The 27,990-nt window shown below is 33.3% G+C and overlaps 12 protein-coding genes across 12 annotated transcripts; 5 read left to right on the top strand and 7 right to left on the bottom strand.

Moving 5' to 3' along the window:
• The first annotated feature begins 48 nt into the window (after window positions 1-48).
• On the top strand, window positions 49-1,224 carry BX664DRAFT_337979 (uncharacterized protein). The gene is made up of 4 exons (XM_051546339.1): window positions 49-579; window positions 649-689; window positions 783-926; window positions 1,010-1,224. The coding sequence occupies exons 1-4, from the start codon at window positions 185-187 to the stop codon at window positions 1,132-1,134; spliced, it is 705 nt and encodes a 234-aa protein (XP_051398282.1). The 5' UTR covers window positions 49-184; the 3' UTR covers window positions 1,135-1,224.
• Window positions 1,225-2,232: 1,008 nt separating this feature from the next.
• BX664DRAFT_300423 (uncharacterized protein) lies at window positions 2,233-5,462 on the bottom strand. The gene is made up of 5 exons (XM_051542340.1): window positions 4,892-5,462; window positions 4,430-4,679; window positions 4,120-4,177; window positions 3,512-3,945; window positions 2,233-2,976 (listed from the first exon to the last, which is right to left on the bottom strand). Exons 1-5 carry the CDS (start codon window positions 5,354-5,356, stop codon window positions 2,507-2,509), a joined length of 1,677 nt encoding a protein of 558 aa, XP_051398281.1. The 5' UTR covers window positions 5,357-5,462; the 3' UTR covers window positions 2,233-2,506.
• A 2,457-nt stretch (window positions 5,463-7,919) lies between these two features.
• On the top strand, window positions 7,920-9,129 carry BX664DRAFT_337969 (uncharacterized protein). Its single transcript, XM_051546338.1, has 3 exons — window positions 7,920-8,282; window positions 8,362-8,479; window positions 8,590-9,129. The coding sequence occupies exons 1-3, from the start codon at window positions 8,010-8,012 to the stop codon at window positions 8,973-8,975; spliced, it is 777 nt and encodes a 258-aa protein (XP_051398280.1). The 5' UTR covers window positions 7,920-8,009; the 3' UTR covers window positions 8,976-9,129.
• Window positions 9,130-9,214: 85 nt separating this feature from the next.
• On the bottom strand, window positions 9,215-11,352 carry BX664DRAFT_360683 (WD40-repeat-containing domain protein). The gene is made up of 6 exons (XM_051548182.1): window positions 11,064-11,352; window positions 10,839-10,997; window positions 10,590-10,748; window positions 10,289-10,530; window positions 9,868-10,160; window positions 9,215-9,811 (listed from the first exon to the last, which is right to left on the bottom strand). Exons 1-6 carry the CDS (start codon window positions 11,214-11,216, stop codon window positions 9,558-9,560), a joined length of 1,260 nt encoding a protein of 419 aa, XP_051398279.1. The 5' UTR covers window positions 11,217-11,352; the 3' UTR covers window positions 9,215-9,557.
• A 275-nt stretch (window positions 11,353-11,627) lies between these two features.
• Window positions 11,628-14,055, top strand: BX664DRAFT_337964 (uncharacterized protein). Its single transcript, XM_051546337.1, has 4 exons — window positions 11,628-11,839; window positions 11,922-13,388; window positions 13,482-13,693; window positions 13,784-14,055. Exons 1-4 carry the CDS (start codon window positions 11,768-11,770, stop codon window positions 13,914-13,916), a joined length of 1,884 nt encoding a protein of 627 aa, XP_051398278.1. The 5' UTR covers window positions 11,628-11,767; the 3' UTR covers window positions 13,917-14,055.
• Window positions 14,056-14,955: 900 nt separating this feature from the next.
• Window positions 14,956-16,549, bottom strand: BX664DRAFT_337963 (uncharacterized protein). Its single transcript, XM_051546336.1, has 2 exons — window positions 15,907-16,549; window positions 14,956-15,797 (listed from the first exon to the last, which is right to left on the bottom strand). Exons 1-2 carry the CDS (start codon window positions 16,198-16,200, stop codon window positions 15,015-15,017), a joined length of 1,077 nt encoding a protein of 358 aa, XP_051398277.1. The 5' UTR covers window positions 16,201-16,549; the 3' UTR covers window positions 14,956-15,014.
• Window positions 16,550-19,021: 2,472 nt separating this feature from the next.
• On the top strand, window positions 19,022-20,075 carry BX664DRAFT_337960 (snare region anchored in the vesicle membrane C-terminus-domain-containing protein). The gene is made up of 5 exons (XM_051546335.1): window positions 19,022-19,185; window positions 19,242-19,300; window positions 19,359-19,469; window positions 19,545-19,861; window positions 19,930-20,075. The coding sequence occupies exons 1-5, from the start codon at window positions 19,071-19,073 to the stop codon at window positions 20,015-20,017; spliced, it is 690 nt and encodes a 229-aa protein (XP_051398276.1). The 5' UTR covers window positions 19,022-19,070; the 3' UTR covers window positions 20,018-20,075.
• A 214-nt stretch (window positions 20,076-20,289) lies between these two features.
• BX664DRAFT_380153 (uncharacterized protein) lies at window positions 20,290-20,899 on the top strand. The gene is made up of 2 exons (XM_051548884.1): window positions 20,290-20,679; window positions 20,757-20,899. Exons 1-2 carry the CDS (start codon window positions 20,338-20,340, stop codon window positions 20,802-20,804), a joined length of 390 nt encoding a protein of 129 aa, XP_051398275.1. The 5' UTR covers window positions 20,290-20,337; the 3' UTR covers window positions 20,805-20,899.
• A 235-nt stretch (window positions 20,900-21,134) lies between these two features.
• Window positions 21,135-23,006, bottom strand: BX664DRAFT_337954 (uncharacterized protein). Its single transcript, XM_051546334.1, has 7 exons — window positions 22,862-23,006; window positions 22,497-22,772; window positions 22,228-22,388; window positions 22,029-22,169; window positions 21,845-21,965; window positions 21,674-21,764; window positions 21,135-21,600 (listed from the first exon to the last, which is right to left on the bottom strand). Exons 2-7 carry the CDS (start codon window positions 22,525-22,527, stop codon window positions 21,183-21,185), a joined length of 963 nt encoding a protein of 320 aa, XP_051398274.1. The 5' UTR covers window positions 22,528-22,772; window positions 22,862-23,006; the 3' UTR covers window positions 21,135-21,182.
• A 24-nt stretch (window positions 23,007-23,030) lies between these two features.
• Window positions 23,031-24,485, bottom strand: BX664DRAFT_283701 (RNA ligase-domain-containing protein). Its single transcript, XM_051541607.1, has 2 exons — window positions 24,118-24,485; window positions 23,031-24,039 (listed from the first exon to the last, which is right to left on the bottom strand). Exons 1-2 carry the CDS (start codon window positions 24,403-24,405, stop codon window positions 23,122-23,124), a joined length of 1,206 nt encoding a protein of 401 aa, XP_051398273.1. The 5' UTR covers window positions 24,406-24,485; the 3' UTR covers window positions 23,031-23,121.
• A 283-nt stretch (window positions 24,486-24,768) lies between these two features.
• Window positions 24,769-25,297, bottom strand: BX664DRAFT_337949 (uncharacterized protein; the record flags this gene model as incomplete). Its single annotated transcript, XM_051546333.1, has 2 exons — window positions 25,130-25,297; window positions 24,769-25,014 (listed from the first exon to the last, which is right to left on the bottom strand). Coding segments are annotated over exons 1-2 (387 nt in total), but the record flags the coding sequence as incomplete, so codon positions are not given.
• Window positions 25,298-25,451: 154 nt separating this feature from the next.
• On the bottom strand, window positions 25,452-26,628 carry BX664DRAFT_173909 (uncharacterized protein). Its single transcript, XM_051540001.1, has 2 exons — window positions 25,780-26,628; window positions 25,452-25,607 (listed from the first exon to the last, which is right to left on the bottom strand). Exons 1-2 carry the CDS (start codon window positions 26,471-26,473, stop codon window positions 25,600-25,602), a joined length of 702 nt encoding a protein of 233 aa, XP_051398271.1. The 5' UTR covers window positions 26,474-26,628; the 3' UTR covers window positions 25,452-25,599.
• Window positions 26,629-27,990: the final 1,362 nt, after the last annotated feature.

Here is a 27,990-nt window from a genome sequence, read left to right as displayed (position 1 = left end):
GAAAGGAAGAAGAAAAAAAAAAAAAGAAAAAAAAAGACGTGTGGGTAGGTTTTAAAAGACCGATTGAATTCTTTCTTTTTTGGAATGACAATTTCCCAATGGTTTGATCCTTTTCTTTCTTTCTTTCTTTGTTCTTTTTAACGTAGAACCGCAGCTTCAACACGACCAATAAACTCTTTCAACAATGAGTAATATTATTATGGCCACAGAAAAAATGGTGAAGGACTATATGAAATCATTTGATCCTTCTCATGACATGTTTCATATTGAACGTGTACGCAAACTTGCATTGGAATTGGCTCATGATAGTGTTTCGCATGGCAAGAAGGTTGATATGGAGATAGTAGAACTGGCCGCTTTATGTCATGATGTTGGTGATCCCAAGTATTATCAAGGTGTAATCACTGGGGGTGACATTGTATCATCGTTTTTGACTCAAAAAGGTTATGACTCCTTCAAGGCTGAATTGGTGTCTCGTATAGTGAACAATGTGGGATTTAGGAAAGAACTTGGTTGGAATGACAAGATAGACGATCCTTGTTTTGTTCAATGGCGCAATAATTGTATTGAACTTCATGTGTATGTGCTGTATTCACTCGATTTTATCCGCTGACTTTTTTTTTTTTTTTTTTTTGACGGATGATACAGGGTGCAAGATGCTGATAAACTGGATGCTATGGGTGCTTTTGGTAAGGATCCCCCTTTTTAAAAGGAAGACGAAGATAATGGTTATACTAATCTTCTTCTTTTTTTTTTTTTTTTTTTTTTTTTTTTTTGTATAGGCATTTTACGATGTGGAGCGTATTCTGGCAAAATCAATGTTCCTTTATATGATCCCTATTCAGATCCTATTCGTTTCATGACCAAAGATCAATATGAGGAACAGACAGTGGCGAAAAATGGATCAGCTATCAATCATTTCCATGGTAAGAGAAACGAATGTATTGATTTATTTTATGGACGTTGATTATTTACTCTTTCTTTTTTTCGTTTTTTTTTTTTTTTTTAGAAAAACTATTAAAGTTATCATCTATGTTGCGAACACCAAAAGGGAAAGAGCTAGGAAAACAGCGTCATGATTTTATGCAACTATTTATAGAGCAAGTGACTAAGGAATATAATATGGAATCATAGACAGTAGTATTATTATTTGATTTATTTTAATCTCTAATGAAACTCTAATCAATAAAAGTATTCTCTTTTGAAAACTTTTTCTTTTTTATTTAACAACCTTCTATACTTTTGCTTTCATCACTGTTTGTATTGTTCGACTCTTAAGAAGTACTGATGTTGTGTGAATTAATGAGAATTTGTTTTGTATATAGTACAAACAATTTGATGAAAAACATTTGATGGCGATTTTATTTTGTGTAGTGACCATTATCATATGACATGGTGTTACTTTACGATGACAAAGAAGGGGCCTATCGCGATGATATGATGAGACGCTATTGTATTGTTTAAGTTCATAACCATGTAAAGAATGCGATGATGGCTTGTTTCATTCTATCATATAATATTGTATGAAATAGATCATCGTCGTATCACCATACATGCATACAGATCAAGAGATGTGTTGTTTGTATTACCATTTATAGCCAATTGATGAAAAGTATACCGGAGAAGAATAGATAATTTGCGTTAAGTTGAATAATACGGTTTGCAGGTTATAAAAAGGGTGATTTACATTGTATTGATTGTGTCAAAAAGAGAATATAAAAAAAGAATAGAAAGAGAAATATGGTAAGTAAGTAAGTAGTCGCTTTCTTTTTTTTTTTTTATCAGTCATTGGACGAAGATGATTGTCTTCTACGGTATGTTGATTCTTTTCCATGGGATGCTAAGAATAAAAGGGGTGTCCTTTACTGTATATCAGTCATCGGATGATGCTTACCTTTCATTGATGATAGAGAAAAAAAACAGTGAAAAAAAAGGAGCCTGCCTTTTCTATAGAAGAATAGAAAGGGATGTGGATTATTTTTTTATCAGTTATCGGATGATGATGATTGATTTTTTATTTACTAAACGGGAAAAGATGATGATAAACAATGCAAAAAAAAGAAACAGGTTTTGCAGTTGAGAATGATTAAAGTATTGATTATGATCATTAAGAAGACTATAATAAAGAATAAGAAAGTTTCTATTGATATCATTAAATCATCCATCATCCATTTCCTTAATAAAAAAAAAAAGAGTCACCAAATATATTCAAACCCCAACGTAAACAAGTCTCTAACCATAACGCAGAAAAAAAAAATAAACGAACATGGAAAAAACCAGTTTATTACATAGCAATACAATATAAAAAAGAAAAAAGAAAAAAAAACGACAGAGAGTATTACAATAAAAATAGTTGATGTTTGTTTGTGTGAGTGTGTGTTTTAGGCTTATAAAGCTGAGGGAACATCATAGCTTGTATACATATAAAAGAGGGGAATATAAAGAATAATGAGAAGTAACTAAACTAACTATCATTCACGGGAATAATAATAATAAAAAAAACAGATCATCCATCGACAGACATAGGTTGATATTGATTAAAATGTTGATGCCAGGGAACTTCATCTTCTTCTTCTATTTCTGCCAAATGAGCGGTTGATTGTCGAGAGAGACTGTGATTTGCCGTAGATGCCATACTAGTACTATTATTTTGTTGCTGTTGTTGTTGTTGTTGTTGATGTTGATGTTGTTGATGTTGTTGATGCTGTTGAAGTAGATGGGTTATGGTCGGGGAAGCAGGTGAGGAAGATGATGCGTTGGAAATATCGGATCGTTGTAGAACATCATCGTCATCATCGTCAGAGTCATCATCGTCTGTGTGACTATCATCAATATGACTTGGGCGTAAAAAGTTGGGATAAGACAAAGGCCGGGGTCGATTGGTTCGTTTCCGTTCTCGTGGTGCCACAATAATGGATGATTTCCTTTTTTCAAAAAATGCCATCTTCAACTTTTCCACAAATCCAGAAGCATTAGCTCGTCTTTGTCGTTGTTGTTGTTGTTGTTGTTGTTGTTGTTGTTGGTGGTGGTGGGAAGTGGGTTCAGTCGAAGGAGGAGAAGAAGTTGAAGAAAGTGGCTGTGAAACGTTTTGTTCATTGGTAGTAACATTTGTAGCCATGTCCATATCAGGAATTACCATCACATTATCATCCAAAATAACTGAGCGACGTCGATGTGGATCTTGTGATTGAGTGGTATCTGGTCCTTCCATAGCATTATCATCATGTTGATTGCTGGTCGTGACACATCTTGTATTCTGTCTTGATAGCTGCTGATCGTTGGTGTCAGATGTTGTCGTATGTTGAAATGTTTCGTCCGTTGAATTTTCTATAATGACCGTTTGACGATCCCTTGGAGACACTAAGTCCGTAAAAATCAAATCATGTACAAAAAAAAAAAAAAAAAAAAAATCAGGTCATAAATTCCAATTAATCCATCTATTTTTTTTTTTTTTCGCTGTGCATTGTCGATCGAAAAAGACGTGCAGTATTCCTCTTCCGACGTTACTTACAATGATGATTGGTTGATAGATTTTGATAGTCCATAGTGGTCAAATTGGCCAAAGGAGCCATGTCATCATCCACGTTGTAAGATTCGTTTATAGGCTGAGGTGCAGATGAGGCTGAAGTGTTTGAAATTTGCTGATCAGTAATAGTTGGAAGTTGTTGAGATATATTTTGTTCAGATTGCTGTTGAGTATCGTTGGTTGTAGTGACGCAAGACATGGTTGCCGTTGGATCGATAATAGTAGATTGTCGTCGCAATCCATACTTTTCTATGACTTCATGAGATTCCATATTAATGTTGGCATCCAAATCAGAATAGGTTCGACAAATTGGGCATTGAAATCCAGGATAGCTTTGAAGTAAAGGTCGAATGCACTTGTAATGATACGTGTGGGCGCATGGTGAAACGAAAAGAGCTTGATATGGAGCCAAGGCATATCTAAAAAAAAAAATAATAAACAAGACAATATTGTTAGTTTGCATTATTTACAAGCATAAACTTTCATATTCTCCTTTGTTTTCACATTATCTTTTGCCCGCCATTTCCTGCTGTACCCCTTATTTCCTTTTTTTTTTAATTTCCATATACAGCTTGTTTTTTTTTGCCACTTACAAACAAATGCAACACTCTTCCACTTGATCCATTCCTTGGCATGCTTCATAATTTGAATCTGTTGTCGGTTGATCGGTTGTAGTACATAATGGTTCATTAGTTATCAGCTGTTGTTGTTTTTGTTGTTGTTCCTGTTCTGAGCAAGTATCCAAATTGAGTCTAGATTGAGTCATAGTCACAGGGACATCGACAGGAGGAGAGACTGGAACAGAAGAGGAACAAGAAGTAGACGAAAGAGGTGAAGAAGAGTTGTTTGTCGTGGAAAGAGGTTCGGATGCAGTTTGTTCTTGAATCAGGCTTCCACCAACACCAGTCAGATTCCGGATATTTTGAAAGGCTGTCATATTGAATGAGAGAGGTCTTTGTCTTCTTGTTCTATTGACTTCAAATCGCATCTTGACGGACCGATATATTTCTTCTACACCACCTTGATAATCTACACCTAATTGCACAATATCACCATCTTTGATTTCGTAAGGTCGACTTTCTTGATTAGGAGGACTGATACGAATATGATTGACAAAAGTACCAGAGGATGACTTAGTATCTCTAACAAATAGCTAAAAAGTAACCAGATAAATAAAAAAAAAAATAAAAATTAGTTCGTATCACTTTTTTGGGACTCACATACACAAATGTACAAATATATATATATATGTATACATATATACACACACGCACATTGGCATCTCCGCCCATACACCCCCTGGCCTTTTCCAGATATATATATTATATATCATCATACAATATTTTTTTTTTCTTCTAAACTAACCTTGCCATCTTCCATCCATATTTCACAATGAGATCTTGATACTACTTTGCTCTTGAAAGACATATGAGTAGGTGATTGAGATCGGTCAGTGAAGCGTCCAATCTTGATGTATACTGCTGGTTGCAATTCACGTTCAAAGATATCAAATATTAAGCTACGACTTGGGTTTTCAATACTAGGTACAATTCGGACATGAAGAGTATTATTTGCTTGAGCTGTCATTGTAGAGATTGTTGATCTTCGTCTGCTATTATTTTCTGTAACGGGAGTTTCACTTGGTTCATGAGATATGGATCTTGAGAATCTTCTCAATCCAAAAGCACCGTGTGATAAGTTGAGAGATCGACGAAAACTTGATCCTGTTGTTGCTGTTGTTGTAGTATTGGGAGTACCTACATTCGATTCTTGACCATGGGATTCGTGACTAGTAGGAGGTACCATTACCATACATAAAGCATCACCCATAATAATAATGAAGAATATAATATATGTGTATATAAAAACAGGTAAGAGAAAAAAAAAGAGACTAGTAAGAGAAAAGAATAAAGTAAAAAAAAAAAAAGGAAAAAAGAGAAAATGGAAAGAGAACGTTTCAAAGTCAGGTTAAGGTGGGAAATTGAAAAATTAAAAAAGACAAGAAAGCAGCAAATCACGAGGGCGGCCACTGTCTTACACTTTTTTTTTTTGGTTGCTATGTCATTTTTTTCAATCTCCCAATCCATCCTGCCCATAAAAGGCATCACTAGCTTTTCATCATCCAAGCAAATAAAAGTAATTTAAATGTCAACTTTACACCTCCTTCTTATTGCATGAATAGAAACTCAATAGTTATAGGATGATGATAGTAATGATGACAGTAATGCTATTCTCACTTTTTTTTTTAAATCCCAATATAGGGTTTGCTAAAAGTGGGGAGAGAGATCGAAATCTTAAAAAAAAAAAAAGGCGAAAACCCAAAAAAAAAAAAAAAAAAAAAAAAAAAAACTAGACCAGATGACTCTCAAACCACCTGATCACATGAACACGTTTGTCTCTGTCTCTCTTTCATTACTCTTGTTTCTCACTCTTTTTGATTTTTTTTTTTTACACAAATGGGTACCTGCAGGGCGAGTAAAATCTCCGGCTAGGATGTTTGGGATACCGCTCATCTTTGAACTCTTACTGGTGATGTTCTAAGGACAGACATCACCCTTAAAAAAGTCGTACAACTTTTTTTTTTTTCGGGAGATTGGGATCTTAATCGAAATGATGATTTGTTACTTGAAGATGATAACTGAATACTGATTGACTGATAATGGTGATTAAATAATGATGATGATAACTGAATGGTAATGACGATGATTGAATGGCAATGATGATGATTGAATGGTAATGATGATGATTGAATGATGATGACGCTGATGATTGAAAGGTAATGATGATGATTGAATGATGATGACGCTGATGACTGAAAGGTAATGATGATGATTGATGTTATATGATGATAATTATTAAATGATACTTTGTTACATGATGATGTTGATTGAATGGCCGCGATGATCAAGGTACGATGGTTGAGTGATGTCAAAGGGTAAAGGTTGATGACTGTCTTTCGATGATTGTCCACTGTCTGACAAAAAAAGAAAAAAAGAGCTACTGTCATCACTCATCCAAGACTGTTAACTAATGCATCAGATTTATTTTTTTTTCTTTGTTTCTCAATTGAATTCTCGGAGCATCGAAAAAAAAAATTTGTGCAACTGGTGGAGAATAATAATGTAGGTAGAGGAAAAGATTCATTTTCAGATATGAATGAGGATAATCATGGAATGAAAGAAATGTTTCACTACTTACAATTAAAAATTGAATTGCTTTCATTTTCTGTGTTTTCTTATCGAAATCAATATATGCGTTAATTGAATGTCTGCATAAATCATCACAATAGAGAAACATCAGAAAGATAAAATGACTAATGACATTGACAGCTTTTGCAGATGAGTCGGTTCTAGCCTTTTTTAAAAAAAAAAAAAAAGAGTGAACAAGAGCAATTGAATTGAGTCTCCGGAGTACGAAACAGGAACGAAGTTTAGGTACTGTCAGAAAAGACCTACATCCTAACAACTCTTGTGTTCATCTTGTAAAAAAAGAGAGAGAGAGAAAAAAAATAAACGTCAATGTCAATGGAAAATCGCTTATAATGATGATTCCCATTTGACATTCACATATCAAAAAAAAAAAAAAAAGAAAAGGACACAATGGCCTGGAATCATCATAGCAATGACTGTATTCACCTGCTTCATTGGATTTGATTGGTGAGACGAGCGGGAAATGAACAACGCGACAAAAAAAAAAAAGGCACCAAGAGTTTGATGAACGGTGGTTTATTTTTAGGTGATTTCCATTTGTTTTCTCCTATTTCATGGTGATGATGGTGATACTGTCATTTTGTTCTTTTAATAGATCATGATGCGCAAAATCCAACATTAAGACCCAGGAGTAAGTAAATGATGATAATCATTTCTCTTTGTTTATTCTGTCATTGTCTTATCCAATTCCCTTATAAATATCATCTTGTTTACTCTTTAACATAATGATAACAACACGAATAGATATTAGACCCATTGATCTAATCTCTTACAAAATATCTCTCTCTTTTTTTTTTTTTATATGAAAGATGATACATATGCCAATGGCGATTTCTTGTCATATGTGAATGTTGTTAATGCAGTGTCACCATGACCACAAATTTTTTATTTTTTTGCTTCTCCTTTACGATCCTTATTCCTTTGGATAGTCTTCAGCACGTTTTTCTTTACCAGAAAATGCTTATTTTAAAATTTTAAAGCCGATGACCTTCTTTTTTATGGTTGTTTTCTTTTTGTAACGTGGATGTTTTGCATGGTTACCCCTCTTCCATTTGCCTGTCTCTCCTTAATCCTTTCATTTTTGTCACACAATGAAAAATAATGACCGGAGTTTCATATTTTTTTTTTTTTTTTTTTTTGCATATAAAAGATCAACCGATTCAGAAAAAAAAAAAGTAATCTTCATCCTCTTCCCATTCCTTTTTATATTTTAATTACAAACCTACCCTTTCCTTTTTATTTAATACAAATTTATCATCACCATTATCATCAAGATGCAATTTAGACTTGCTTCTCTTCTATTCTTTGTGTTTGCATTGTGTACGTTCACTGCCTCTGCTTTACCCTCTGGTTCCCCTATCAATGGTGAAACTGTCTCTTTGAACGAAAAGGATCTTGAACCTGCTACTTTTGCTGAACATCTCTCTGGTGAATTGACCAAACGTACTAATTTCCCTGTTGTCGGTGATGCCAAGCTTGCTGCTAAGATCATGGTTGCTGTCAAGGCAAAGGTTAAGGCTGATGTTGTTGCAAAGATTTCTGCTTCTGTAAGTTGATTTATATTCTCGTATTAGAAAGAATTAATATTCATTCGTTTTTTTTTTTTTTTTAACCTCTTTTTCAAAGGTTTCTGAAAAAGTCAAGGCTTCTTTGGATATTAAGCTCAAGGCTCTTGGTGGAATCATTTCCGTTGGTGATGCTAAGATCAGTGCTATTCAATCTGCTGCTATTAAGAAAGTCCAAGGTAATTATCATAAAAAAAAAACAAAGTTGATTTGTGTAATGATGATTCGTAATATTAATAAAATTATTTTTTCACTAATGATGACATTACTTTTTTCCATTTTTGATTAGCCAAACTCGAAGCTTCTATTCAAGCTGAATTGGATGCTCAAGTCTACGCATCTATCGAAGCTGATCTCCTCAAGGCTCTCAAGAAACACAAGAAGTGCTCTGAAGCCGATTTGTTGAAGATTTTGATTGATTTGGAAGCCAAGTTGATTGCCAAGCTTAAGGTCAAATTGCCCACTATCTGTGCTAATCTCAAGGCTACCATCAAAGCTTCCGTTGACGCTTGCATCAAGGATTTGGAAATCAACATTCCTTTACTTTTGTCCGTCAAGATTAGTTCCAGCTTCAAGCTCGATGTGGCTGTCAAGGCATGTGTTGATTTGGCTGCCAAGGTCTGTGCTGATTTGGATGCAAAGGTTTGCGCAAAGGCTATTCTCAAACTCCTTTAAACCCCCTACTCCCCCTTCCCCTCTTTTTTAATTAGTACTAGTAGATTTCATACAGTAGTTTATTGTTCTACCAATTTTTTTTCTTTTACTCTTCCATTGTTATTTTATTCATTGATATAATAAACTAATACACTGTTGTATTCTTTAGACTTTTCTTTTTTTTTGGACTCATATCTTTATTCACGAGGATTAACTTCAGATTTATATTAAACTCTTTTTTTTTTTATTATTATCGGTGACACGAATAAATAAGATAAGTGTTGTCTAAGGGAAAGCATTGACAGATTCATCATCCGAGATAGGATGATACTTTTTGGTTGCACAACATCTTCAGGGGATGAGGGTTCGTGAACCAGGGATTCCCAATTTAGTATACCTATGGAAAAACCAAAAAAAAAATTATATTTTAAAAATTGATGATGACAAGGATTCCCTTTATTTTTTTTTTCCTTTGGAAAATGATGACAATCGAGACTATAGTGCTAATAACTAAGGACATAAGGATAAACAAAACGTTGAATGAATTGCGGATATACATATAATAATAATAATAATAATAATAAAAAAAAGAGAGAGAAACGATCACACCCGAAGAGCTTGAACTGTCCTTCCAAAACCTACAGCAATCCATCTTGGTAAACTTTGACTCCAACTGAGAGAATTGATTTCTGAATCGGCTACATATCGTAAAATAGGTCCATGATTTGTTTGCTGTTGTTGTCGATCTCTTTGATGAGGTTGCCGACCATGGCGTGTACTTCCATTGTACGTAGTATCATTTCCTGGTGCTTGTGATTTGTTGCTAATATCCCATACAAGTACTTGTGAATCGTCCCCTAATGAAAATCAATTATTAGTGATATCACATATTATGTGTTTTTTTTTTTTTTACCTCCAGTGCATATATGTCCAGGATGAGTTGGTGACCAACTGAAGCAGTTGACATTGCTTCGATGACTTCTTGTTAGTTCGGCAACAGGTGCACTTGGATAACGTATATCAAGAATTTGAACTGTATCAGAGTCCATACGAAAAGTGGCTAGTAAATCATGGTTGATTCGGTTGAATTGTAAACGAAGTAAAGGTTGAGATCCATCGCTAATCACAGAGGCGAAGTTGCTAGTTGCTGAAGGACTTGTTGATGCTGGAGGTGCCTCGTAGAGAATTGTTGAATGTTCCAGTGATCTAATGATAATAATAATAATAAAAAAGAAAGAAGAAAAGGAAAAAGTAAACACATATAATTTTAAAACCAGCAATCAATAAGAATATATATATATATATATATATATATATATATATATATATATTACCTTAAGTCAAATAATCGTACGCTACCATCTGCACCAACACTTGCAAATATATCAGCAGTTCCATGCATAAAGGCCACATCGTAAACATCTCGATCGTGAGCAATCAATTGAGTTTTAGCTTGACCAGTTTCTACATTCCAGACTGTGCAGGTAGTATCAATGCTAGCAGTAACAATTAGAGAGGGGTCTACTTCATTCCAATCAAAGGAGGTCAAAGGGGCACAAAAGTCACTTTGTTTGACCTAAAAGAGAGATGAAAACCTTAATATACAAATTATATAAAAAAAAGTTATCCACTTACATTTACCAATTCAGATCGTTTCACCAATGTCTGTCTTAAAGGTTCATTGTAACTACGTCTAGAAGAAATAGAATTGTCATGTCTTGATGGGCTATCGGATAACTCCCATACACGAAGGTAATCAGACGATGACACCAATATGTCAGAGTCCCTTGCATTCTAATTATATATACATATATATATATAAAAGTAAGGTTTCAATATATATATACAGTCATTTCATCTCCTTTTTTTTTTTTTTTTTTTTACCTTTCTTGGTTCCCATAGGATCTTTGTGATAGGATAGTAAGAATCTACTTCAGCCAATGGTACAAAATCTTGTTCATATTTTGCAGGATCATAGTAATCACGTCTAGTTCGTTCCATTTCATCCAATGCAGCCAAATCCCCTCGTGTCACCACTTGTAGCTATAAAATAAAAATAAAAAAAATCATTATTATCAAGTTTTTTATAGAGTATTGATTTGTATTTACCTTATTTGTATGTTCTTCCATAAAACTACCCAAAGCAAGACGATAACCTTCTTTTTCTGTAGTTGCTTTACTCCAATCCATAGCATATACTGGCCAAGGAGCATCGTATTGATATACTTCTTTTTCAGTTTGTCTTCCGTTTCTAGAGGTCATTCTGGTAAAAAAACTATGATGTATATATTAATGAAATCAAATATTATGGTAAATATATATATAAAAAAAAGAATAGAGAGGTATAATAAGAAGAAGAAAGAAGAAAAGATGATTGAAATATATATATATATTATCCTTTTTCTTGATAATATAATATCGAAAATGAATGAAATAAAATGAAATAAAAAGGAAAAAGTAAAAAAAGAGAAAGAAAGGAATCAAAAAAGGGCTCCCAAAACCTTTCTTTTTTTTTTTTGCGTGCGTGTGCGGCGCCATTTTAATTTTACATCACAAAAGAGGGAAGAAGGAAAAAAAAAAGGGAAAAAGGAGACCCAAATAAAAAAAAAAGAGACAAAGTGTATCTCTTTTTTTCTCTTCCTTTCTTTCTTTCTTTTTTTTTTTTTTTTTTTTTTTTTTTTTGCTTTCACCCATTCGTAATGTTTCCCTTTCTTCTTATACAGTCATAAAGCAGTTCATTACTTTTTTTTATTTGATACCATCCACTACTTACTATTACTACTTATATATAATACTACTTATACCTTTTACCGATGCAACAATATCTATACACCTTTTCTTCAACCAATCCTTTACTATCCGACATAGCGACTGGCACAAATCAAGTAAGTTTACCATAGAATATTACTTTTTTTTCTATTTTTATTTTATTGATTTTCTTTTTTTTTTTTTTTTTGTTCATTATAGATCTCAACCGATAATCACTCTTCTACCTTACAATCTACCCCTCCTGCTTCACCCGCTTTATCTCAACACAAACGAAATATTAATAATCGACTTAGTTTCTTGACAAGATCTTCTTTATCAGATGATGAACCTAGAACTCCTATCACACCAAAAAGTGCATACAAATCTATCTTTAATACTGATGATCATCATCCTCATAATCAGTATAATGGATCAAAAAAACCACCAATTGAATACAATACGATCACAATTTTACCAACATTATCGTCACACCACGATCATCATCATCCATCACATATTACTTCAACAAATATTGAGTACCCAAATAATAACAAATACATTGAACACCGAAATGGTAATATTCAAGATACTATGCCCGGTGCTGGCACTGGTGAAGAAAACGATAATACTATCTGGCCTAATCCGTTGACCGATGACTTTGAAATGCTTCGTACTAACATTACCTGTATCACAAGGGATATGCAAGCGTTTCATGTTCGTGAATTATTTTGGGATGAAGCTGCAACAAATATGAAGAAGATCAAGAAACATAAACGACATCATACAGCGCCTGATCAACACGTGGTCAATCACTCTTGGACATCTCTTACCCACGAGGACGACAATCTTAAAACATCTTCTCTTTTCATCTTTCCTGATCATCCTTGGCAACATTCGAAAAATGAATGGAATTCTAAACAAGATGGAAACAACAATATTACTTCTGCTTCGCTTATCAAATCCAACCACTCCACGTTATTGTCTTCCGAATTTGCAGAAAAAGATGCGTCGATCTACCGCCTGTGCAACCATTTGGATTCAGATACCGCTTTGGACATCGATGATTTGAACGATTACAATGACGACGATGATGGTCAGTGGCGTAGACAATTTATGATGCTGATGGGATCTTTGGTCAAACAAGCTGAACATTTGGAATATCTATCCACCGAACTTTTGAGTGCAGAAAGTCATGTACGCTCACTTTTATCATTGGCTTCCACTGTACAAGATCAATTTCATGAACGGGAAAAGCAATATAAAGATCGATTACGCGAATGTGATGTTGCAGGACAACAACAATTGATTATGCTCGATGCTTTGGAGGAACTTATAGCGGATATGGACATGAAATTACATCAATTGGAATCAAATGGGAAAATATCGGGTCAACCAACTCCGTCTTATCATGGACAACAACAATTAGAACAAAATGAATCGACTGGATTATTATCAAAATGGTACACACATGTTGGTCAATCTCTTGAAAATATCTTTTCGTCAGTGGAAAAGGAAAGCTTTGCTTGTAAGACGAGATGGTGTACTGGTATGCTACTTGGCTTAGATGTTGGTACAGGTGATATTATTCATATACAACATAGTCCTTCTAATGGAATTAAACTGGTGGTTGCCGGATTTGGAATACTTTTGAAGGGTGATATTATGGATGATCCTCTTTTGGAACAAGTAAGAAACTTTACTATTTATATATGAAAGTGATGGATCATTGATGTTTTTCTTTTTTTTCCTCTTTCCTTCTTCTTGTTCACGTATCTATAGATATCAACAAATTCATCGACAATTTCTCATTGTAAGTTGACTCTTCGTCAATATGTTTTACATATGACACCCAAGGATCGGAAAACACGGTTTTTGATGTTACCGAAAGATAAATGGACACCTGATATATGTACTGATCAATGCCAACATGAAGAATCAGAAAGATGTCCAACACAGTTCACTTTTTTTCAACGGAAACATCATTGTCGCAGGTATAGTACAATAATAGAAGTGGATATAAGGGGTGGGGAGTATATGTGTTTTATATGATTGATCCTTAATTTTTTTTTTTTTGAATATAGATGTGGAAAAGTGATTTGTCAACGACACAGTGGTAATCGGTTACCTCTCTTTACCATGGATCAAGCTGATTTTGGAAAAGGCCAATGGAGTCGTGTGTGTGATACATGTTTTATCCAATGCATACAAGCTTAATACTGATAGAAATCCCCCCATTTAGATTCTCTCTTCTTTTTTTATCACATGTATATTTTTCTTTCATCTTACCTCTATTAGTTAGTTTATCATCTTTATAGATTTTGTATATATATATATTTCATTTGATTCCCATTCCATTTTACTTTTTTTTTTTTTTTAGTATTATTCTTTTATCTTTCATTCTAATATTACAATCACAACCATTGCCTTTTATCTATTAATCTCTCTTCTCTCAATAAATTTTGACTCTATATACTCGATGTTGAAACATTTAATCTGATTTGAAATATATATATATAGTTGATTACGAATGATGGACATCGAAAGTGGTTGAAAAAGCGATTATTTGATCGCAGGGATAAAGTGTTTCTAGATGAACCGGATGGATGGATGACTATTTTTAGCCTAGAAAAAAAAAGTTAGATTATGTCTATATATATAAGAAAAACCTCCGAGAAACATCTCTAGTTTGAAAATTCCAATGACAACCATATCAATCAATATAATATCAAAAAAGAAAAGAAAAAGCATGACGATATAGTGTTTTTCCATTTTGTCAATAGAATTAGAAAAAGGAGGAGTAGAAGAATGTTGAAAACTTATTTAGACAAAAAAAAAAAAAAAAAAAAAAGGCGCTGCCTCAGATTAGTGCTACGATATATATATATATATCCTATGTAGGAAGAGAGGAATGCAACATAGGATGTGAGGCTAGTTTAGTGATAGTGGTTTATGGTGTTGATTTAATGATGGTGATGATTGACCCTATGATGACGATCTCTAGGATGACGATGGTTCCAATAACAACAATCCATTCAAAAATAAATTGAATCACTCTAAATCTGTATTGTCAAAACAAAAGAAAACGATGCTTTGTGCTTTTTCTTGTTTATTTGTCTTTTTGCATATAACGGAAATGAAAGACACGAATGTAAGATTTCAAATGTAGTATAGTAAAATCAAAAAAAAAAAAACTTAAACTAAGAAAAAAAAAAGTAAATAAATAAAGCTAAATAATAATAATAATAATAATAATAAAAAGAGCAAACTAGTTGTATGTAATAACAGATTGTTATGGTGGAGTATATTCTAATCCTAAGACATAATGGTATCTTGATGATGTTGTTGTTGTTGTTGAGCTTTTTGTGATACATCTTCATGGATAGTCGTCATGTCAATAGTGCCTTGTCCGCGTTCGAATTCATATACCACAGCCAATAGGTGACTACCAGTGCCACCATGTTTTGTTATAGAAGGATGAATGCAATTTTTGACAGTACTATTGAATAAAGTGGAAAGAGATGAAGATGAAGATGTAGAGGAAGCAGGAGTGGTGGCGGATGATGTACTAGATGAAGTGGATGATGACGATGATGATGATGGTTCTTGAGGACTACAAGGATAATTCATCATGATTTGGTATTGATCCTTATTGTTTTCATTTATGACTGATTCAAGAGGTTGTAAGTTAGCGGTTGTTTCGGTGATTGTTGCTGATGATGATGATGATGATGTTGGCGAAGTATTGGTGGGAAGATTAGAATCCACAAGATAAGATGAGTGACATTTGGCTTCCATATCTTCAAAGACTTGTACAATACAGAGATTATGTATGGCGATATCGACCTCTTCCCAAGATTGTAAAGATTGGACACCTTTCATGAATGCATCGAAGAATTGATTGACATAGACGAAACTATACATATACTTGCCTTCAGGGACCCATAGTGCTTGTTGCATTTCTTTTGATTCCAAGACCACTTTACCAAATGAATAGATCGTCGTTGTGCATTCAATCATTCGCCGATCCTTGGATTCAAAGAAGCACGTGTTATTGAAGAAAAAGTCGTTCATGTTGAAATTCAAATCCAGTTTCATCTAAAGATAAAAAAAAAAAAAAAAGTTCGTCATTTTCCCTTCCTTGTTGAGGAACCCCCTTGATTTCCATAAATGTTCATATCAATTCATGTAGAAAAAAAATGCTTACCTTGGCAAATAATGTCGCGTCAGGTGATATCAATGAAAGTGACGGGTTGAGCTGAGCCAAAGATAGATATCGTTCTTTCATAGCATCACTAGTTGAAGGTATACTTGACTTGGGAATTGGAAAACAATGAGGTAGTTGAGCCAAAGTATGGGATGTCGTCATTGAAGGATTGCCTGCAGTTGCATATTCCAGATATAAGCAAAGATAATTTGGCCATAAAGGTGCTTCATATGAAGGTGGAGGTATAGTTGTCATTGGCATTTCAGTTGGTGTGGTATCTAATGTTGATGGCATACGAAAATCGAAACTTGATTCATTGGATGAAGTTGTTGATGTAGATGATGTTGATAATGTCGATGATGATGATGGCACTGGTCTTGGTATAGATGATGATAAATTGTTTTGTTTTTGTTGTCCCAAAGATAATGATGAAGAAGTCAATACTGATGATGGTCGGAAACCACCAAAATGTTGGTGTCCTTTTCTTTGATGTTGAGATTTTGATGACTTTTGACGTTTTGGACCTCTTTTCCATTTTTTAGGTTGACCACAAGAAGAACGACCAGGTATTTCTGATAGTGTGTCTTGAATAGAGGAAGAGTTATGAAGTTGATTTTGATGTGAATAATATGATGGATGATATTGTTGTTGTTGTTGTTGTTGTTGTTGTTGCTGAAACTGTTGCTGATTTTGTCGTGATTGTTGTTGATGTTCTTGTGATTGAAGTTGTTGATGTTCTTGTTGTGTAGGATGATTATTGGTACCAATCTGTAGCCCATACATCGCATTGGTAGGGAATAAATGAGACATTGAATCAGAAGTGGATGGCATCATATCTGAACCAGGAAAGACAAAACAAGGCGAATTGACAATGGAAGGAGTTGATATGCCAGTTGTAGAAGCATTTATAAATGCATCTCCTGCTGTAGTTGGAGTTGTCACAGGTAAATGAGTAGCAGAGGAAGGAAGATCGTTGGAAGGGTTAGGTGGAGCAGATGAAGATGCTTGAGTAGAAGCTGTCACACCAAGACTAGGATCAAATAGAGAGTGATGCATTGAATCATAAAAAGGGTCCTTGATATCCAATAAAGAAAGGGCTCGATCATCTCCGTACATCATATCGAATACATAGTCAGCTGGTGATGGAGAAGAATGAATGGATGATTCATCTGATGAAATAGAAGCTGTAGATGTCATTGCTGTCACTTTCCCCAAGGGTAACGAAGTATTTTGATTAAGAAAACAAGTAGAAGGGGTTTGTTGATGAGAATGATGCTTGAGTTTTTGTTGAGGTCGTTTTCCAGCTGTTTTTTGGTTTTTGCGGTGAGTGAAATCATCATCCAAGTCTACTGAGTCTGTCAATAGATGCATAACTATTATATAAAAAAAGAAAGTCATGCAGTCCAGAAAAAAAAAAAGATAGCATACATATATTATTAATATAACTTTTTTTTCAGGGGAAAAAAAAAGGGTGTGCGCGTGTACTTACAGTGAGGATCATTCTTTCGGGTGTTTTTTAGTACTTGGATATGAGATGAGACTTGTTTTCTTGTTCGAACTTTGGATGTTTTGCGGAAAATAAAATCCGAGATCAATTCATTGCGTCCTTTATACAAAAGAAGAACCAAAAAAAAAAAAAATTAATAAGTCCAAATAAAGATAGTCTTTTCAACACAGTTTCTTTTTCATTTTTTTTTTCTTTTTCTTACCACAAGGCTTGCCATTGACCAAGATTTTACGCCGACCTAATTTGGGAATAGTTTCCAGAGCTATATAAAAGAATAATATTAGAAAAAAAAAAAAGAATAAAATCAATGTGATTTTATTTTTACCTTCAATAAAGGCAGATTCTACTTCAGGAGGCCATACCTGCTAGAATGTAAAAAAAAAAAAAAAAAAAAAAGAATAGTGGAGGTTAAAACGATAAATAATAGAATTTTATCACTTGATACAAATAAAAACTTACTTCTTCTTTGTCTTTTTCAGAATGGTGATGAGGTATCATATGAGTCTTTTTAGAAACCTTTGGACGTTGTTGTTCTTTTTGTTGGTGTTCAAAAGACCCAGTGATAGTATTGGTTGGATGAGGTAAATTGAGTGACTGGAAGGAATCTTGTCGTGGTAAAGAATTTTCATTATTGAAGTAAATATCTTGAGCACAAGCTAACATGGCATATATAAATAATATATATAAAAGTAAGATAGATAAAGGAGAGGAGAATCAAATATAATTAAAAGAAAAAAAAAAAAGAAAAGAATGGATAAAGAAAAGAAAAGAAAGAAAAGAAAAGAAAGAAAGAAAGAAAGAAAGAAAGAAAAATATATTATGAATATATTTCACTTTTTTGAATTTATATATTTTAGTTTCCCGCTTATACAAATGTTAATGCGTCTGTGCTTATAATTTTGTCCATCGTTAGGTTGTGCAGCTCTCAATGTCTGTGATTATGTCAAAACAAAATGATAGTGTATTTTCATATTATATACTTTAGATCTGCCCTTTTCTTTCCCCCCCCCTTTTTTTTCACATTTCTTAGTTATCCTTTTTTTTCTGGGGGGGGAGAGAAAAGAAAAAAGAAGAAAAAAAAAAGACAGAGAGGGGGGGGATGTTATTCATTTCAAAGCAATAATGATACTTTTTCTTTTTTTTTTTTCTTTTAAAAAACAAAGAAAAGAAAACTCTATACTAAACAAAAAAAAAAAAAATAGAAAGAATCATTCATCTATGGGAAACCTAATTTCGACTTTTGGATTGACCTTATTTAATTTTAATAAGAACTAAGGATTATTATCGACATATATCTTGACAGTGACGGGAAGCCAGGGGTTGATGGAATTTGATTTGACTATTTGATAGTTGATTTGACAATCTTTCTTTTTCTTTTTTTTTTTTTTTAATGATTAGTTGATCTGAACTACAAAAATAGTATCATATAATATGATCCACCACCGTTCTGATTTCAATTCTTTTTTTTTTTTCTTTTTCTTTTCTTTTCTTCCCTGAAAACAGTAGGTCTTTCTTTTGATTGGTTATCTATTAGCGGAAACTGAAACCATCGAAGTAAAAGAAAAAGACCATAAGGGAAAAAAAAAACCTTTATCTCTTTTCTTTTTTTTTTTTTTTTTTTTTTTACTTTATTTTAACAGATTCAATTTATATATTAATGGTTGCTGAAAATAATGAACAAGACCATTTTAGTGGTTATGAACAAGACTTTTATAGTTTACAAACTAATTTTAATAAAACTATTGATACCATTACTACTACTTCAACTGCAGGTAAACTAAACGCCAAGAAAAAAAGTATATATATATATAATCTTTCTTATTTATAGACAAAAGAAAAACTATTATCAATACTGCTGAAAGAGAACTAAGTGAAGCTAATGATATTGTAAGTTGAAAAAGAATCATTTCTTTATTTTATTTATTTATTATTATTATACAAATAGATTGGTCAAATGGAAAGGGAACTTATCAACGCCCCAACACCATCTCGTGTAAGATTACAAGCAAGACTCCGGTTATTAAAATCTGAAGGGGAAAAGATGAAACGAGATTTGGTAAGAAGTGAAAATAAATAAAAATAGATATAAACAAAAAAAAAATTATAATAATATATTATTTTTTTTTGTTAGCGACGTGCATCACTTTCTCCTTTGATAAATCAAGATCGGGAAGATTTATTACTTAATATGAACCCAGAATCAGATTTGGATGCTTCTACAATTGATCAACGTCAACGATTGTTAAATGGTACCGAAAGATTGGGTGAATCTAGTCGACGCTTGGAAGGAAGTCATCGTCTTGCTTTAGAAACTGAAAATATTGGTGTCAATATTTTAAGTACTTTGAAAGGACAACGTGAAACTTTATTACGAACAAGAGATACTTTGGGTGAAGCTGATTCTTATATTGACAAATCATCAAGAACTTTAAAAGTCATGGCTCGTCGGTAAGTCTTATATATATCTACTTATTTTTTTTTTTGATTTTTTTTTGATTTTTTTTTTTTTTGTTTAGTATGGCAACCAATAAGATTATTATTGGTATTATCATTTTAGTTTTAGTAGCTTTGATTGTATTGATAGTATGGAGTAAATTGTTTTGATTGATTATTATTGTGAATAAATAAATAAAAAAAAAAAGATACTTTATACCATGTGAAATATTCAAACTGGAAAAATCATCAATCATTATAAGGATATTTTAAAAAGGCTCAATTCATCACCAATCTTTTGAAAACAGTGATTGAATTCAGGGCAGATTGCGGGCACTTAATTCCCACATCTTTTTCTCTCCACTCCACTTACTGTGATTTTTGGAGTCACATTTTTTTTTTTTTGAGCGGGCTTGTCTTTTTTTTTTTTTCCTATTATTGTTTTTCACTTTTTTCTCTTCTCTTAAACATATATATTTATCAAAACCAACATGACGACACATCGTGTATTCTCATCAAAATTCTTAGCACGTCTGAAGAAACCATTAAAGGAAAGCGATGTCAAAGCCACCTTTGTTTATAATGAAAACAAACAAAAAGGTTTCTGGCGTCCAGCACAAGTGTCTCGACGAGTACAGAATGATTTACGCAAAGCCTGTTTACAACAAAATATTGATCCTCTCACCTTGGGTTTACCTGCCTCCACTCCTGCTAAACCTCTACGATACAAACCCAACAAACTGGAAAAACATGAACGTATGCGTGCTGAACGACAAGAAACTATTCGCAAAAACCTTGAAAAGATGCCACAAACCATTCAAGCTTGGAAGGAGGTAATAATAATAAAAAAAAGCTTTTACTTTTAATCGTTTCTCACTTTTTTATATATATATATTTTTCCATTGTTTAGGATAAGATGAAGGAACTAGCTAAACAAAAGACTTCAATGCCATTCTAATTCTATCTTTGTCCTATGATACGTCTTCATTGATCACTTCTTTTTTTTTTTTTCTTATTTTATTTTTAACCATTTTGTATATTTTTTTTTTTTTTGTCTCTTGTATCCCTACATCCTCCATATTCACATTATTTCTCCCTACCCATTGTCCTAGATTATTTTATTATTATCACCAGTACACTTGAATAAACTTTTTTATTTAGAACTTTGATGTATTCATGCTGTATTAAATAGTTAGTTTAATCGTGACAATATTGTCGCCACATGTAACACAAACGAACGACAATTCAATAAGATTGGCCTTTTTTTTTATAAGATATTTTATTGATAGTAAGGGTATATGTTGTCAAAAAACTACAAAAAAAAAAAAGATCTATACTATAATAATCCACTGGGTGAATCTTGCGTCTTCTTTCGGATAGATGCGATTTGCCCAAGAACAGATCGTTTCAAAAACATGTTACTTTCATTGCACACGGCCTCCAAGTCGTCTAATATATTTGCGTCCACCAAAGATTGCGCATGCTTACTTGTCAGAGTCAATAAGAGTTGCATACATGCCTTGTCCTTGGGTCTCGCTTGGACAACTTGATGACTAGTTTGAATCAGCTGTCGTATTGTCATAGTATCCAATGATATAAGAGGTTGAGAACTTGATATTATATTCAGGAGTTGCATGATTGTATCTGAAGGTACTGTTGTTGTCGTTGATGATGATAACATTGGATAATCCGATATAATACCTTTAATGTTGTGACGAGTTAAACCTATGCTACTGTTTCCCGCAATCATGAATCTATCAAATGATTATAGAGGAAAAAATAAATGTAAGAATTGCTGGTATTTACTTTTTTTGTTTTCTTGCTTACTTCAATAATGTCAAACGAGAGGAAGGAGAGAGTGAATTGGTGATCAATTTCGAGATCAGTTCCATTTGAGATTGTCCTACTTCTTTGTTGTCTATATAAATGAGTGAGAATAAATACATGTATATCAGCGACACCTTTTTTTTTTTTTTTTTTTTGATTTGATCACCATACTCTCAGTAGTATTCAATAGAGGAAATATCAATCCATTTAATATCACATTTCCATGTACTTTCCCCAATTGCAGAACACTATTCATCAACAACCTTGACAAAGATGTCTTCAATCTAATAACCTAAAAAAATAGCGTCACAAGACAAAAAAATCAATATAAATCAGACCAAATAAAGAAACTTACATAAGGATAGAGAGAAGACTGGACAACAGTACAGGCAACAAGATGTCCAAGATTATCCATAGATCCAAAAGTATCGTACATATCCGCCAATGCATCATCTGTCCAGTTTGTAAAATCAATATGTTCACATGCTGTTTTCACCTTATATATATATATGAATAAAATTGAGTTAAAAGAATATCATAAATCTTTCTCTTACCTCGTCAAATGATAGACATAGAAATTCTTGAAATAATGATGATCGATCAGGTATAGGGTCTATATTTTGAGAATCATGTGGTATTGAATACTGATGTATTTTGTTGAGAAATGGTTCCAGTCGTTGTAGAATCGCTTCAGTGTCGATGATATGAGTCGGTTCTAATCAAATAGAATATAAATTTTTAATTTCATCAACAAATGCCATAATAAAATACGTTAGTCGGAAAGGACAACTCAATTTTCTTTTTTTTTTTTTTCTTTTTTTACCAGTTTGAGAAGATTGAGAAGCAAGATCCATGCGTGGTTGATCTCTCTTCGGTAGCCTAGGTGGACGTGGTCGTAATGTTGGTCGTGAATTGATCTACATATAAAACAAATATAGAAATTAAGAATAATATTGTCGTTCTTTTCTAAAGAGTAACTAGGAGAGCATGTATATCATATAATGTAATGGCATATACATATATAAAAAGGATACCATGATTGGTTTGAGTTTGTCAGACGTTTGTTCATTCTTTTCTTCCAATGTCTTTATTAAAGTGCCTATCACCAAATAAAAAAAAAAAAAAAAAGAGAGAGAGAACAATTAGGACAATTGAGTGAGTTCAAGGTTAGAATTTGATAGGACTGACCAGTAGAAGAAGACATGACACCCATGACAAAGGCTGAAGAGAGATTGGAAGAAAAAGCAAAGTCTTCAGTTTGAATGCGAGATCTAAGTTTGTTTATTTTCTGCGTTTTGATAGAATCTATAGACATGTATTCCCAAAAAAAAAAAAAAAAAAAAAAAGGAAGAACGGATAAAAAAAAAAATGAAAGAGATCAATTTATTTTCTACATGATATGATATATTATTATACATTCTCCGTCCATCATAAAAAAAAAAATCCTACTATTTCGTATCTCTTTCCACTAATCTATTCAAATCTCTATCATCCAAATGCGTGATTTTTCCATCTTGCCAATCTTGTTCAAAAGCTTGACGTACAGCCACAATTCCTTTGTTATGTAAATAATCCTTGAACCATTCGGGATGATCCTTGACACGTTGTTCAAGCCAATGAACATAGTATAGAGTTTTTTCAAATCGTACTTTTGGTTTCTTGGTATTGCTTTTGGGTTGCTTGATCGATACGGAAAGAGTAGAATGATGATCAACGTTGACTTGTACCAATGCCTTGGTCACTTCTCTGTACTCTCTGTACATCAGATAAGTATCATTCTTCACCTTGAAAAAAAAGTCATGTTGTTGTTGTTGACATCGAACCACGATCCCTTCAGATTCACGCGAATTGTTGTTATCCATCCAATCAAAAATACCAGTTGTATTTTGTTGTATTGAATCTGCCAATTGTCTCACAGAACCTAAATCATCCATCATTTTGGTATCTACAGTGCGTAAGCCAAAATAATGTGCCACTGACCGTACTGTTTGCATAGGCAATGTATGTAAAGTGGTCGTATTGTAATTGATTCCATGCAAATATAATCCACGTTCCTCCAAGGTTCGATAAGGTACTATATGTTCTTCGAATTCATCATCACATAGTTCGGCCACCATTGTTACGCGATATTTGAACAGCCATGCCGCTAATTCTTCAGGCGTACGTCCAACTGAGTCGAGATGTTCCAGGGCCCATCGGTATCCAATACCACCGTGACTAGTTCCACCTGTCAAAGGATCAGGTATCATATGTTTCGAAGTTGCCACTATTTCAGTATTTGAGATCGCAGCAATAAAGATGATACATCCATTTTCTTTCGCAGTGATTTCATATGGTCCTTTTGTATCCTTTTCCAAAGCATGCCACTACATTCCACAAAAAAGAAAAAAGAAAGTTTTTGAATGGTTCAAGTAACTCATACCTTTTTCTATAGTTATTTTTACCTGAGTTGCATCTGTTTCGTTTATATTGAAGAATTTGTCGTAACCACGAACATTGACTGTATATTTTCCATTGGATCGACGAGAAGTAAAGAGTCCACGTGCCTGAGTTGGATATCGGTGCTTCTTATACAAACTGTCACGCATTGTCCAACTTGTCCAATCTGTACCGTTCACCTGGAATACTTTGTGTCGTAGTTCCTTGGGTTTTTCCTTTTCATGTGTATATAACGAGGTAATGACTTTATGATCTTGTTCCTCCCAGTCTAAATTGAATGATGGTATATTCATGACAATTTTGTATTTTATATATACAAAAAGGAAAAGAAGAAGAAAAAAAAATGAGGAAGAGAAAATCCGCAGTTGAACACAAAAATAAAAAAAAAAAAATAAAAAGCAGTGTGAGCAGCAGATGACGGAGGTTGAACAGCTCTTCCTTTTTAAGAAAATGTAAAATTGACCTATTCTTTGTGAAAGTGATATGACAAGAAATGTTACATTGGAATTCATACAACAATGATTAATACAACATCATTAATGTCGTCAAGTGTATCAAGCTTGACAAAAAGAAATGAATTAATAAATTGGATGTTTCTCAAAGTCGAATCAAGTGTCTGAATACAACTAATCTTTTACACAAACGAAACAAAAATGTCTTTTTTTTTTTTTATTAATAAATTGGACAAAAATATAGATATATAGAAAAAGTGGTAGTTTTGGTATATGACTGTGTAAGTTTTTTTTTTTTTTTATGAGTTGTTGATCATGGGGAAAAAGAAGCTTCAGCATAAGTAGTAGCGGGTGGAGCAGGTGGTGAAGGAGTAAGAGGATAGATCGGGTAAGAACTTCGAATCGGATGATCGAAATGATTGGCAGTAAAGGTTCTTTTTGATAATTGATCTAAATCAAGTGATGTGAAAAAAAAAAATAAACAAACAAAACAATAATAAAAGAAGGAAAGTTTAGTAAAATTGACAACGCCAAACATATCATTATGATATTTCAAATGACTTACCCATGAGACTTGGCATTGGTAAGACTGTTGACCCAAGTGAATGGAAATCCCGTTGTTGTTGTTGTTGTTGTTGTGAAGATGATCCCAAAGATCCATATTGATGCTGATGATAAGATTGTTGTTGTTGTTGTTGTTGATCATTAAGAGGTGTTGATAAAGATGATTGAGGTACATGCATAGAAGAAGTATTGGAAGATGACGAAGTAGAAGATGATGGTGATAAAGTCAAATTAAGAATGGAAGAAGTTAATGGTTGAGAAGTATTCGAAGTTTGCCTGATCATGTTAGTGGAAGCTTCGGGTGATAATGGAGGTGATGCTGATAATGGTGATGATAATGGTGATGACGATGATGATGATGACGATGATGATTGTTGATGATGTTGATGTTGTTGTTGTTTTTTCCCACCACTATTTGGAGGTGTGATATATGCCCCTGCATGTAAAAGATCTGAGGAAGTTGATGATGAATTACCGAACTGAGGTGGTGTTAATGACATGGCTAAAACAAAATAAAATACACAAATAAAATAATAATAATAATAATAATAATAATAATAATAATAATAATAATAATAATAGTAATAAAATAATAATAACAAAAAAAAAAAAGATGAGAATATAGATTGAATATTATTTTTTTTTCATTACCCCTTCTAGCAATTTGTAATTCCAATTGTTCCTTCGCAACGGTAATTCCTTGTACTGAATGACGTTGTTGGCGAACAAAGTGAGGAGAAATATTGTTGCTGTTGTCTTTGGTTCGGCAAGTTCTATAGACATCATCGGGATACAGAGTACTTTGTGAGAGAGGGCTTGGGGTGAAAACGGTCATGAGTTGTTCGATGCGCCTAAGCCGATCTTCAATGCGATCCATAGCCTCGTGATCAGAGTTAGTGTTTCCCAGGAACGTATTTGATGACGGTGATGAAAATGAAGCCGGTAAGTTCATAGCTGATGAAGGAGACGTTGAGGTGGATGATGGTGATGATAATGATGTTGATACGACTGACATACTGGATCGTTTTCTACGTTCGGCATTATTGACACATTTCAAGTTGTTGGCTGCACAATAGCTACAAGGTTGTCCGGCATCACATTTTGTCTTCCTACGACGGCAAGTTTCACAGGCAGATCCAGAACTAAGACGTCGCGCGGTGCTTGTGGTGAAAACGCTGCGTGCATGATCGGAAATCATATTGTAAATACACCCTGGAGCTTCTCCATTACATATTCTTTTGCGTCCACGGCAAGGTTCACATGCCCGAATGGTAGAACATCTGTCCACTAAAGAATGTCGCTGTTGTTGTACTTGTTTTCTGTTGGCAGTGTTTGGTGGTGACATGAGGTTGGAGTATATATAATGGTGATGTTGAATCCAAAGAAGAATCAAAGAGTTAAGTTTCCAAAGAAAGAAAGAAAAAGGAAGAAGAAAAAGAGGGAAAAAAAGGTAAAAGAGAAAGCGAAAAAAAAAAGGCGGAACCAAAAAAAAAAAAAAAAAGGTCATCAGTGGGACAGCAAGAACCCGAGTGGCCAAATGCCCTTTTTTGCAAGGTTACACTGCGGTATTTGAAAGAAACGGATCGAAGTATCCGTAAGAAAAGAAGAAGATCAACAGGAACAATATTTCCTATCAATACAATATCAATTCTTAACTTAAAAATGTCCATCATGAAGCATTACCGTTTTTTTTTTTTAAAAAAAACATCAACAATAAAATACGTGGCGGTAACAAATAATCAATCATTTTTGGAAGTACGGAACCGGAGAACTGTCTTTTTTTTTTCTTTTTCTCTTTTAAAAACAAAACGAAATGGTAATCGTTGTACAAAAACCCGTGATCCGGAATGAACCTTATGGTTGTATTTGTATTTTTTTTTTTGATAGTGTGAATTTGTGTAAAAAGTGTGTGTACATTATATCCATCTAATATATATGTATTGCTCTCCTCCTTTTGTTATTATGAAAGGAAGCAATGATTCTTCTTCCCCCCCAAAAAAAGAAAATTGTCTGTGCACTTTCCAACTCAGTGCATAATACTCAAGAAAAAAAAAGGATCTCATTGATCTTTTTAATGCTTTATTATCAATCTTCTTTTACTAATCAGAACAATCCAACCACTTCATACCTTGTCACTTGAAAAAGTTTATAAAAACATGTCATCAACAACCTAAAAAGACAAGTGCCTCCCATAAAAAAAACACAAATACAAACACAAATAACTAAAAGAGTGGGAATGACACGGAGTACGAGAATGTAATAAAAATGCAACCATGTGGACTGAGTCTAAATGAAGACATGGTACACAGCCATTGTCATGAGAACAAAAAGTAAAAAAAAAAAAAAAAAAAAGATACATGGCTAAATATTTATAAAATATAGTGTTAAATTATTTTTTTTTATCGTCATCATTGTTATGATAGATCTTATGAGTAAATTCGTGTTATTAAAGTCATGATGGATCATGCAGTTGATAATTGTACAAGAAAAAGGACCTAATTAATCTACGTTTAAGGAAAAAAAAAAGAATAATATGATCAAAGGAAGTGTTTCTGAAAATATCCCAATAGAATGATAACTATACAAGTGATCATCATCAATCTTTTTGTGGCATATACCAAAAACGATGATGACTGAAAGATTTTTTTCTTCTTTTTTGATTGCTAACGTACCTAGACAGGAAGTAAGTCAGAATGGTTTGAACAAAAAAAAAAAAAAAAAAAAAAAAAAAAAAAAAAAAGAGGAGTCGGTTCCGTGTTCCGAATCAAAATAAAGAAATAAAAAAAAGATACACAAAAAAGAAATTTTGTTTGTTTTATTTCAATCGAGAAGTATAAAAAAAAACACACACAAATAAATGAG

The sequence above is a fragment of the Halteromyces radiatus genome (assembly GCF_025201355.1).
Source record: "Halteromyces radiatus strain CBS 162.75 chromosome Unknown BX664scaffold_6, whole genome shotgun sequence".
Taxonomy (NCBI): Eukaryota; Fungi; Mucoromycota; class Mucoromycetes; order Mucorales; family Cunninghamellaceae; genus Halteromyces; species Halteromyces radiatus.
This window is presented reverse-complemented; position numbering and strand designations above follow the sequence as displayed.

What these genes read in the sequence shown, in the direction of transcription:
- BX664DRAFT_337979 (XM_051546339.1), top strand. Translation starts at nt 185, where the DNA reads ATGAGTAATATTATTATGGCCACAGAAAAAATGGTGAAGGACTATATG. An exon ending in AATTGTATTGAACTTCATGT is followed by an intron (nt 580 to 648) that starts GTATGTGCTGTA and finishes CGGATGATACAG; the next exon opens with GGTGCAAGATGCTGATAAAC. An exon ending in AGCTATCAATCATTTCCATG is followed by an intron (nt 927 to 1,009) that starts GTAAGAGAAACG and finishes TTTTTTTTTTAG; the next exon opens with AAAAACTATTAAAGTTATCA.
- BX664DRAFT_300423 (XM_051542340.1), bottom strand. Translation starts at nt 5,356, where the DNA reads ATGGGTGATGCTTTATGTATGGTAATGGTACCTCCTACTAGTCACGAA. An exon ending in AAATATCCGGAATCTGACTG is followed by an intron (nt 4,178 to 4,429) that starts GTGTTGGTGGAA and finishes AACCGACAACAG; the next exon opens with ATTCAAATTATGAAGCATGC. An exon ending in GAAGAGTGTTGCATTTGTTT is followed by an intron (nt 3,946 to 4,119) that starts GTAAGTGGCAAA and finishes TTTTTTTTTTAG; the next exon opens with ATATGCCTTGGCTCCATATC.
- BX664DRAFT_337969 (XM_051546338.1), top strand. Translation starts at nt 8,010, where the DNA reads ATGCAATTTAGACTTGCTTCTCTTCTATTCTTTGTGTTTGCATTGTGT. An exon ending in TTGCAAAGATTTCTGCTTCT is followed by an intron (nt 8,283 to 8,361) that starts GTAAGTTGATTT and finishes TCTTTTTCAAAG; the next exon opens with GTTTCTGAAAAAGTCAAGGC. An exon ending in TGCTATTAAGAAAGTCCAAG is followed by an intron (nt 8,480 to 8,589) that starts GTAATTATCATA and finishes ATTTTTGATTAG; the next exon opens with CCAAACTCGAAGCTTCTATT.
- BX664DRAFT_360683 (XM_051548182.1), bottom strand. Translation starts at nt 11,216, where the DNA reads ATGACCTCTAGAAACGGAAGACAAACTGAAAAAGAAGTATATCAATAC. An exon ending in TGGAAGAACATACAAATAAG is followed by an intron (nt 10,998 to 11,063) that starts GTAAATACAAAT and finishes TTTATTTTATAG; the next exon opens with CTACAAGTGGTGACACGAGG. An exon ending in TGGACATATATGCACTGGAG is followed by an intron (nt 9,812 to 9,867) that starts GTAAAAAAAAAA and finishes GATTTTCATTAG; the next exon opens with GGGACGATTCACAAGTACTT.
- BX664DRAFT_337964 (XM_051546337.1), top strand. Translation starts at nt 11,768, where the DNA reads ATGCAACAATATCTATACACCTTTTCTTCAACCAATCCTTTACTATCC. An exon ending in TAGCGACTGGCACAAATCAA is followed by an intron (nt 11,840 to 11,921) that starts GTAAGTTTACCA and finishes TGTTCATTATAG; the next exon opens with ATCTCAACCGATAATCACTC. An exon ending in CGGAAACATCATTGTCGCAG is followed by an intron (nt 13,694 to 13,783) that starts GTATAGTACAAT and finishes TTTTGAATATAG; the next exon opens with ATGTGGAAAAGTGATTTGTC.
- BX664DRAFT_337963 (XM_051546336.1), bottom strand. Translation starts at nt 16,200, where the DNA reads ATGCCATCAACATTAGATACCACACCAACTGAAATGCCAATGACAACT. An exon ending in ACGCGACATTATTTGCCAAG is followed by an intron (nt 15,798 to 15,906) that starts GTAAGCATTTTT and finishes TTTTATCTTTAG; the next exon opens with ATGAAACTGGATTTGAATTT.
- BX664DRAFT_337960 (XM_051546335.1), top strand. Translation starts at nt 19,071, where the DNA reads ATGGTTGCTGAAAATAATGAACAAGACCATTTTAGTGGTTATGAACAA. An exon ending in AAAAGATGAAACGAGATTTG is followed by an intron (nt 19,470 to 19,544) that starts GTAAGAAGTGAA and finishes TTTTTTTGTTAG; the next exon opens with CGACGTGCATCACTTTCTCC. An exon ending in TTAAAAGTCATGGCTCGTCG is followed by an intron (nt 19,862 to 19,929) that starts GTAAGTCTTATA and finishes TTTTTTGTTTAG; the next exon opens with TATGGCAACCAATAAGATTA.
- BX664DRAFT_380153 (XM_051548884.1), top strand. Translation starts at nt 20,338, where the DNA reads ATGACGACACATCGTGTATTCTCATCAAAATTCTTAGCACGTCTGAAG. An exon ending in CCATTCAAGCTTGGAAGGAG is followed by an intron (nt 20,680 to 20,756) that starts GTAATAATAATA and finishes TCCATTGTTTAG; the next exon opens with GATAAGATGAAGGAACTAGC.
- BX664DRAFT_337954 (XM_051546334.1), bottom strand. Translation starts at nt 22,527, where the DNA reads ATGGATCTTGCTTCTCAATCTTCTCAAACTG. An exon ending in TATGTCTATCATTTGACGAG is followed by an intron (nt 22,170 to 22,227) that starts GTAAGAGAAAGA and finishes TATATATATAAG; the next exon opens with GTGAAAACAGCATGTGAACA. An exon ending in TCTATTGAATACTACTGAGA is followed by an intron (nt 21,765 to 21,844) that starts GTATGGTGATCA and finishes TCATTTATATAG; the next exon opens with ACAACAAAGAAGTAGGACAA.
- BX664DRAFT_283701 (XM_051541607.1), bottom strand. Translation starts at nt 24,405, where the DNA reads ATGAATATACCATCATTCAATTTAGACTGGGAGGAACAAGATCATAAA. An exon ending in ACGAAACAGATGCAACTCAG is followed by an intron (nt 24,040 to 24,117) that starts GTAAAAATAACT and finishes TGTGGAATGTAG; the next exon opens with TGGCATGCTTTGGAAAAGGA.
- BX664DRAFT_173909 (XM_051540001.1), bottom strand. Translation starts at nt 26,473, where the DNA reads ATGTCACCACCAAACACTGCCAACAGAAAACAAGTACAACAACAGCGA.